The sequence below is a fragment of the Scylla paramamosain genome, chromosome 48 (genome assembly GCF_035594125.1).
Source record: "Scylla paramamosain isolate STU-SP2022 chromosome 48, ASM3559412v1, whole genome shotgun sequence".
Taxonomy (NCBI): Eukaryota; Metazoa; Arthropoda; class Malacostraca; order Decapoda; family Portunidae; genus Scylla; species Scylla paramamosain.
Window position 1 is genome coordinate 152,501 of NC_087198.1, and position 10,000 is coordinate 162,500.

General features: G+C 40.8%; 1 protein-coding gene and 1 long non-coding RNA gene across 4 annotated transcripts in view; one reads left to right on the forward strand and one right to left on the reverse strand.

The window, feature by feature from the left end:
* Nucleotides 1–1,064: 1,064 nt before the first annotated feature.
* LOC135095175 (uncharacterized) overlaps nucleotides 1,065–10,000 on the reverse strand; it is a 12,492-nt gene continuing 3,556 nt past the window's right edge. For both annotated transcript variants that reach the window (XR_010264091.1, XR_010264092.1), the window contains exon 3: nucleotides 1,065–1,909. This is a non-coding gene — a long non-coding RNA (uncharacterized LOC135095175). The remainder of the gene's footprint in view (nucleotides 1,910–10,000) is intronic.
* Nucleotides 8,847–10,000, forward strand: part of LOC135095172 (tenascin-like) — a 7,456-nt gene continuing 6,302 nt past the window's right edge. For both annotated transcript variants that reach the window (XM_063995963.1, XM_063995962.1), the window contains exons 1-2: nucleotides 8,847–8,970; nucleotides 9,961–10,000. The exon at nucleotides 9,961–10,000 is cut by the window's right edge and continues 99 nt beyond it. In XM_063995963.1, the coding sequence (XP_063852033.1) occupies nucleotides 9,962–10,000 (39 nt within the window). In that variant the 5' untranslated portion in view covers nucleotides 8,847–8,970; nucleotide 9,961. The remainder of the gene's footprint in view (nucleotides 8,971–9,960) is intronic.

The window sequence follows — 10,000 nt, forward strand, 5'->3', positions numbered from 1 at the left end:
GCGGTCTGGCAACGCCTCCAGGAAGAGGGAGATGAACAGTACCAAAAATTACAAACACTAAACAGGGAGGCGCCAGCGAGCCAGCATGCCTGCTTCCCCACCAGGAGTCTCTTCACTATAGAGAGGCGCGGCGCTCCTCCTCCTCCTCCTCCTCCACCTCCATGTAAGAGTAAACAACATGTAAAATACTTGTAAATTAAACTTAATTACACACGTAAATAAACAATACTAAATCCACCACCACTACAACACAATGTAAAATAAATCAAGAAATAGCAAAAATTGAATGTTATCAAAATGTTAATATTTAAGGCGCAAACTTCTAGCACAAACGTGTACAGCAATGGTAATTGCCAAAATAAACACCTAATGACCGCCAATACATGTTAACAATGGCTCACTGCTCCGCCCACTCACTTCTACTACTACTTCTACTACTTACAATTTACTCTACACTAAAATTGTATGCAACTTTATCAAATAAACTCAAACTCAACACTCACGCAAACCCTCCCTCCACCCCCCCACCCCCCACCCCCCACCCACACCACTGCCTTCACTTTTCCCATCTCCCTCTCTCTCTCTCTCTCTCTCTCTCTCTCTCTCTCTCTCTCTCTAATCTGAGAAATAATTGCTTCCGCTTTACGGTGATATACTGAGTGTAGTAGTAAAAACACACAAACACGCACACACACAAACGAGAGAGAGAGAGAGAGAGAGAGAGAGAGAGAGAGAGAGAGAGAGAGAGAGAGAGAGAGAGAGAGAGAGAGAGAGAGAGAGAAAAGAAAAATCAAATAAACAAACAAACAAACAAACACACACACACACACACAGATAGGAAAAAGAGAGAGAAAAAGGAGGAGATTTCTACTACTACTACTACCACTACTATTACTACTACTACTACTACTATACTACTATCAGCGAAATAGTTTTTTTTTTGGTAACTTTCACGGCTCCTTGTAGGCTGATAGTCCGAGAGCCACCTGATAGTCAGAATAGTCAGCGCACGTGAACATGTAAGACTATCGCCAGCAGTAAAGGGTTTGAGAAAAACTATGATAGTAATAATACACATTTTCTTTTTAACGCAACCATAGAAAACGCAAGATACATCCTCAATATTTCAAGGGTAACAAAGGTAAAATGTCCAGGCTCACTAATCAGGGTAAGGCTGCGGCAGGTAACGATGCAAACTTGAATAAAAAATACGTTTGAGAAATAGACAGGAGGGAAGTGGTTCTCAGATAGAGTGGTGGATGAACAGGTGGACTCCGTAATGTGGCTGTGGGTGCTGAGTCACTAGGGAGCTTTAAAAGATTAGACAGAATGGTGTGCCTTATATAGGGAGTGCCACGTGAAGGTCTGAGGGCGAGTGGAAACACCGCTGTGCCCCGCCACACTGCCAGCTACCTACATCCTGCCAGTGACGTCTGTGCTTGTCCTGCACAACAGGGAGAATTCCACCTGGGAACCCTCCCAAGCCCTGTGTACCGGGGACTCCGTGGTGGTGGTGGTGGTGTTGGTGTTGTTGAGTCCCGCCCAGGCATCTTTTCTCTCCACTGTATTTCTCTTTTCGCCCTTAGTGTCCTCCTCACTGGTGAAGGTGAACCCCGCGGGCAGTGCCTCAAGGGGGGCCCTTAGAAGGGCAGCTGCCTTAATTAAGCCAGTGAGGAAGGTTCCAGCAAAAACGTTGGATAGGGTCAGGTCGTACCTCATGCAGGGCAGTTGCGTGGGCTTTTAGAGGCTGCTGGACTGCTGAACTGAGGTACATAGGTAGGCTCCTTCCATTTTTCTGTCCTTTAGTTGTGTTGTGTGTCGGGCCTCGGCCCCTTGTAGGTTATATTATTGTATTGACATGTAACAAGGATGGCACGAGTGAAGATCAAAACGCACAATGCCAACGAACCTAGAAGAAAGACAACTCTCCTGAAAATACTCAGCAACACTGACATATACCCAACCAACATCATTCCAACTCAACATGGATATGTTGTTGTTGTTGTTGTTGTTGTTGTTGTTGTTGTCATCTCTTCACACGAACAACAAGAGAAAATATTTCAAGACCCTATCAAGAATGAATTTCAACAACAACATGAATTCACCCCAGTGACCCCGCCAGAATTGAAGGCTAAGAGGACTGTCACAGATAGCCTTCAATGTAAACTCACACATACACGCAAACTCTGAGGAAGACGCCACCAGTGAGCTGTATGTGCCCACAACACCTACCTACCTGGAAAACAAAATTGACAATGTATATTCAAATTCCCAGACTCTAAGACGATCAAAATAACATTCACACACTGAACATGGACTCAAACTCTTTTCCATGAAGATCCCTCACTACCAGACCCAGCAAGAGAAGTTTTGCCACATACAAACATGCTTCAGATGCTATATATATCAGGTCGAGTCCCACATCACTAAGGATTGCCCAAAGAACTAACACCACAAAACATGTTCACAGTGGCCGAGGAAGGCCACACTTGCAAGAACTGTAGCAAAGAGAGCAAAAATGGCATCAATTGCAGAGAAAATCACAGAACTCTGTCAATGAAATGCAGATATAACAGGAAAGAAGCAATTAAGAAGAAAGGAGAAGAAGAGAAGGGAAAAGTAACCTACTCCCAAGTAGCGAAAACCAACACCAAGTCAACTATGAACACCACCACCTTCACACAGATCAGCAAAGATGAACACCTCAACATTTATTCTTGTATGATTCACGCTCATCTGATGAACGTGACTGAACCCGGCAGTTATGCAAATGAACTGATCGCTACTTTGAAAGCAAACAGCCTGCCACAAATCAACCTACCAAACACCCCCAACTCCACCTAACTCCACCTCGCTATTCTTGCTGACGGCGGAAAACTGCTTGACACGATGACACAAGACCCATCTACCGATACACACAAAGAACACCAAATTACAACAACAACAACAACAACAACAACAACAACAACAACAACAACAACAAACACACACCAACAACAACAAACTGACAAACAAAAGACACAACAAAACACAAAGAAAGAACTACACTGCAAAGACACACAACTTGAAGCAATATCCACAGACAACTTAGCCAGCGAGTCACACCAATACAAGACGGGACCTACACATTCACATACAATGAACAGCAAATTACTTCATCTAATAGAAAATGGGGAAATTAAAATGCATGACTACTTTATTATACTACACCACAGTATATTTAGGAAAAGAAGATCAGGACAAATAAAAGAAAGATCACCATCACACACACACACACACACACACACACACACACACAACATGGCCCTTCGTATCCTAACAATAATACAACACAATTTACTACACTGGTTTAATAGAAGGATTTCACTATCTAACACACACAGAATCATTGACGCTGATGTAATATTTATAAACGGTCACTTCACACCAAAACACACCAATTAAAGTCCCAGGATACAACCTACACACAACAATTACAATATAAATTTCTTGATTTTTTTTTTTTATCTGATTTAATTGCAATAGAAGTCATGTGACCACAACTGGCAAAATTATTATATCCACACTATATGAACACCCTTGAAGAAACTATATATCAAATTCCCGGCTTCACCAAACTATTGAGACGCAACAGGCCAGTGTACATGCTAGCCCATCTCAGTGCAAACCACCCCACTTTGCGATACACTCACACCACTTTGCGATACACTCACAGCAACACGATAGGAAGACAGCCCAACACACTCATACACAACACGCTCATTCAACACACAGGGCCACAATTTCCTACACATTACACACGCAGAAGAGGCACAACACCTGACATACTATTAACCACAGAACGTACCACAACACATACAACAGCAGGACCCCTCACCACCAGCGACCACATACCAGTTATATTTACGATGTCTACCGCACCCATATTAATGCCATCACCTACCACACCACATTACAGTAAAGCAACCTGGCAAACATTCAAAACACACGTCACCAACACACTACACGGTAACACACTAGACAATGAAACACTTCAACTATAAACACTGCAACTGACTACTGGCATCAAGCAATACAGAACGCAACACACCAATCAATCCCAATTTCACTATATAAATGCCTTCTAACACATTTTTTATTAATTTATTTATTTTTTATGTGTTGTGTGTTTAGGTTAGGTTTGTTATAGTATCCCAACTTCACTATATAAATGTCTACCCTCACACAAACATAATGACACAGGAAAACCTCTCAAAACACTCTTCACTGAATTGCAAACGTATAAAAGTGTTCATGGCTGGACTTTTAACAATTACAGATATTATAAACAAATAAATAAAGTCTCCAGTACCTACAAATAATAGAGAAAAAGAACCTCACTACATATTAAACAAAAAACACATCAAATTAGACACAAACGGGATAAGGAAAGAGTACACAGGGAATATTGGAGAGAAATATTTGATGGAGACCTACAAAACATCCAAGATAATATACAAAGAACAATCCCCTATACTAATTGTAACACAGGCACACTCAGCACACACCCCACACACATGATGGTAGCCTGCCACACATCCTATCACACCTGGCACACATCCTATCACACCTGGCACACATCCTATCACACCTGGCACACATCCTATCACACCTGGCACACATCCTATCACACCTGGCACACATCCTATCACACCTGCCACACATCCTATCACACCTGGCACACATCCTATCACACCTGGCACACATCCTATCACACCTGGCACACATCCTATCACACCTGGCACACATCCTATCACACCTGGCACACATCCTATCACACCTGGCACACATCCTATCACACCTGGCACACATCCTATCACACCTGGCACACATCCTATCACACCTGGCACACATCCTATCACACCTGGCACACATCCTATCACACCTGGCACACATCCTATCACACCTGGCACACATCCTATCACACCTGGCACACATCCTATCACACCTGGCACACATCCTATCACACCTGGCACACATCCTATCACACCTGGCACACATCCTATCACACCTGCCACACATCCTATCACACCTGCCACACATCCTATCACACCTGGCACACATCCTATCACACCTGGCACACATCCTATCACACCTGGCACACATCCTATCACACCTGGCACACATCCTATCACACCTGGCACACATCCTATCACACCTGGCACACTCACAGACACATACAACAGCGCCATCTCTGCAGGATATTTCCCAGATAGGTTTTAAAAATGTCATTATCAGACTCGTACCTAAACCCGACATATCTCCACAACAACGTCAAAAGTACACACCAATTTCGCCGCTAGAAGTACCAGGGAAAATATTACAAAGAATAATTAATACCAGACTGAACACTCACCTTGAGATCAACAATTTATACAACACCAACCAGTTTGGATTTCGCAATAGCAGGGGCACCACACATGCATTAGCAATCATCACTGTGCAAATAGCGCAATATGAATCAGATCAAGTTTGGCATCATGGGTTTAAACACAAATTACTTCACTTGCATCTACCAATAACGATCGAAAAAGTTTGATGTGATTTCCTAACAGACCGCACAGCATCCATTAAAATAAATCACCATACCGGACCAAGATTTAACCTGAAATGCGGAGTACCACAAGGTAGTGTCCTGTCACCAACACTCTTCACAATTTCCACCAATGATATACAACAGCCTCAACAAAACCTCGACATCAGTTTCGCAGACGATATAACACAAGTGATTGGCTGCCCAGGGAGATCTAGGAACATGCTAAACATCAAAACTGACCGAGCAATAAAGGCACTTAATGAATATGAAAAAAAAAAATGCAAAATAAAAAAAAACGTTCATAAATTCACACCTCTCCATCTCGCAGCCAAACGAGATGAGGAAGAAATAGAATTAAAACATAAGGGCAAATGCTTAGGATTAACCATAACCACGTCTGGCTATTACAAGCACATTCACCAACGTAAAAACAACAGCAGACTCAGCACTAAATAAATGATACAAGCTATACAATATGCCAGAAAACATTGAAATACACTTACTTAAAACACTAATCCTTCCCATTCTTGATCATCCACCTATCCCAATACACACTATGAGTAGAAGCCAAAGACCAAAAACTTCACAAAATACGAAATAAAGCCTTAAGAACCAGAACAACACCTCTCTTTATCAAGTTACTAATTAAACTCCTAATGGAAAATATTTGAACCACCATAGACCCTAAATAAGTAGGCTGTTACAAAGATACCAGTTTATTTATGGACTACAGCAGTGAAGCCTCGCCTACGTGTTTTCTCATCAAGTTAGCAGTACGGTTATGAAGTCAGTCAGGAATACCAGCAGGGTGCAGGATGTCACTCAACCTGACCTGCACGTTGATGTTTCATGCTTGTGCTGTGGTGATGCTAATGAGGTGTTGTGTGTGTGTGTGTGTGTGTGTGTGTGTGTGTACGCAACGACCGCTGCGCAGGATTGGCTGTGTCACGGATGGCTGGAGGAAAATAAGAGTTTTTATTATGATTTATTATTATTTTGATAACTTTGAACACACTGATCGTATTCAACCTTCTTCCAGTTTAAATTTTCATCAGTAATAACTCCTAAGAATTTAGTAGAAGAAACACTAATTAGGTGACAGCCTCCATAAAACAATTTGAAATTACTGACAACAAAACGTCTTTCAAACAATATGAAATTAGTTTTATTAATTTTTATGGCTCATTTATTTGCTGTTACCGATCTGAATATGTTACGCAGTTCTTGATTCAATTTTGTATTTAAGTTACACAAATCATTATCTGTTAGGCTCGTATCACCGAAAAGAACGCCATTTATCACATCACTAACATTACAAATAACATTCATGTATTATCACAAACAATAAAGGGCCTATTATAAAACCTTGTGGCACACCTTGAATAATTTTTTTTTTCTATTTGACATTAATTGTTACAAAATACCTGACAGAAAACTAGCAAACAATTTTAGCGGGTAATCTTATAATTCCAATGTTTTATATCTTTACTTATATCAAAAACACCTTGAGGAGTGTGTGTGTGTGTGTGTGTGTGTGTGTGTGTGTGTGTGTGTGTGTGTGTGTGTGTGCAGGTGACGCCAGCTGTTCATGCAAGGGTAGAGACACACCTATCACCTCACTAACAGGTACCAGGTGTGGAGAGACAAGTATCAGGTGTGGAGAGACAGGTACCAGGTGTGGAGAGACAGGCCTGCCACCACCACCACCACCACCACCACCACCACACACTGCTGCACCTCGTCCGCCACACTGACAGACACACATCAAGGCTCCCCCCTCTCCCCTCTCCCCTCTCCCCCTCCCCTTGTGCCCTCCAACACCCGGGGTCACCAGCAGCACCGCACCTCTCGCTTTCCATAAACTGCCGCTCTAAATTTAGCCGGTCACTTCACGCAGACTGGTGTGACCCCCCCCTCCGCTCCTAGCCCCTCACCAGCCCCCTCCCCCAGACACGGCGACCTCTCCCCCCGGACACACCACAGCCACCTTGATCACCACTCGCGCCACAACCAGCACAGCCGTCTGCAGCCCCCGGCCCTTCTTCAGCCCTCCAGCGCTCCCTCAAGGCCATCGTCCTTCCCCTATCAGGATTACCGGCCGTCACATCAACTTTCACGCCCACGCCACCACCGCCGCGCGCCCCACCCACGCCGTCACACCAGTAGGCTACAGCAGGGGCCAGCAAAGGACACAGGACAGACTCCAACACAGCACCACGCCACGCAACGACACAGAGATCGCCAGTGGGTGAGGAGACGCATCCTTCAGCCCCGGCGTGAGTGAAGCTTCTGTGCCTCACGTCCGCTCATGCTGACCTTTGACCTCTGATATATTAATGACCATCACAGATACACTAAGAGAGAGAGAGAGAGAGAGAGAGAGAGAGAGAGAGGGCGAGGCGGTACACTGTTAAAGGTAGAATATTAATTTGTCTTTGTTCTCGTTATTAAAGTAAGCAAAATTATTCTTGGAGTCTTGTCAGCAGTCAGGGGTACCAATGCTGTCTCTCTCTCTCTCTCTCTCTCTCTCTCTCTCTCTCTCTCTCTCTCTCTCTCTCTCTCTCTCTCTCTCTCTCTGTCGTGTGCTGTGTTGACAGTCAGAGGGGCAGGACAGCCAAGCGGAGTGTGAGGCGCCACCACACACTACAGGTCGTTCAATCATTCCTCTCCTTGTCTAACAATTAAAGTGAGGCGCAACAAGTTAGTAGGCCTACGCGTGGCACTCCCTGTGTGAAATAGGCCTGCAAATTTCCACCTGTTCTGTCTAATCACCCTGTCTAGTCTCTCAAAGCTCCCTAAGTCTGTTCACAACCAGTTCTTTCGCATTTCTTTCGTAAACAATTTTTTTCAAGCTTCGACTGGTTGCCTCTTGTTCTGTCCTGAATGAACAACAACAACAACAACAACAACAACAACAACAAGAGGAAACATTCTTTACATGCTAGTAATGAAAATGATAACAACAGCAACAACAGCAATAACAACAACAATAATAATAATAATAATAGTGGTAGTAGTAGTAGTAGTGATAATAGTAATAAAAATAATAATAATAATAATAATAATAATAATAATAACAAAAGCATTTTCTTTCTAATTATGCAAAACAATTCAATAAATAAACAACAAAATAAAAATGCAAAATAAATAAAAAACATTGATTTTTTTTTATATAAACGCTCACTCTTCGTCCCTCTCCCTCTCTCTTTCCCTCTCCCTCTCTCTTTCCCCAAGACCAAGATCAAGATTCCCCTCTCCCTCTCTCCCTCCCTCCTCTTTTCATCAATTTTCTCTCTCTCCCTCTCCCTCTCTCTCTCCCTTAGTGCCGTGTCTTTCTCTCCAGGAGGCAGCAGACGTCTCTCCCGTCTCTCCTTCCCTCCCTCCCTTTCCTCCAGGTGAGAGAGATTTCCCTCCTTTTCTCCTAAATAAGGGAGGAATTCTATGTCAGTCCGCCATATTGGATTTTTATCGATTGGAGATTCACTGGTGACAAGAAAATGAAATGGATTATTATAATTATGAGTGATTTATTTGTAATTAATATGTAATTATGCTGTGAAAAATTAGTGTGTTGTTTTGTGATGTTAGTATTGCGACTTTTTGTTGACAATTTGTGTTTGTTTTGTGTGTTTGTCTTCATGCAAAACATTACCCTTATTATTAACAATATTCTTTATTCATCTCTCATTATTATCAAACTATGCCCACAAAAACAATTATTAACATTATTCTTACTGCCATCATCATCATTATTATTATTATTATTATTATTATTATTATTATTATTATTATTATTATTATTATTACTATAATTATTATTGTCATTATCAATATTATCATTATTGTCATTATCAATATTATCATTATGATAATTATAATAATTATGACAATAATTATAATTGTTACAACATTTTTACCATTGTGATTTCATTGCTATCATTTCGTCTATCTATTTATATATATATCTATTTATATATATATATATCTATCTATCTACCTATATATATATATATATATATATATATATATATATATATATATATATATATATATATATATATATATATATATATATATATATATATATATATATATATATATATATATATATATATATATATATATATATATATATATATATATATATATATATATAAAATATTAATACCTATGAAAATGCACAAGATGTAGTAATCAAAATACTACTACTATTACTACTACTACTATTACTACTACTACTACTACTACTACTACTACTACTACTAATATTATTATTATTATTATTATTATTATTATTATTATTATTATTATTATTATTATTATTATTATCATTATTATTATTACTATTAATATTATCATTACAACAACAACAACATTCTTTCTAGCATGGACAAGCCGGTACGGTTGGCATCCCTGGCTATGGTG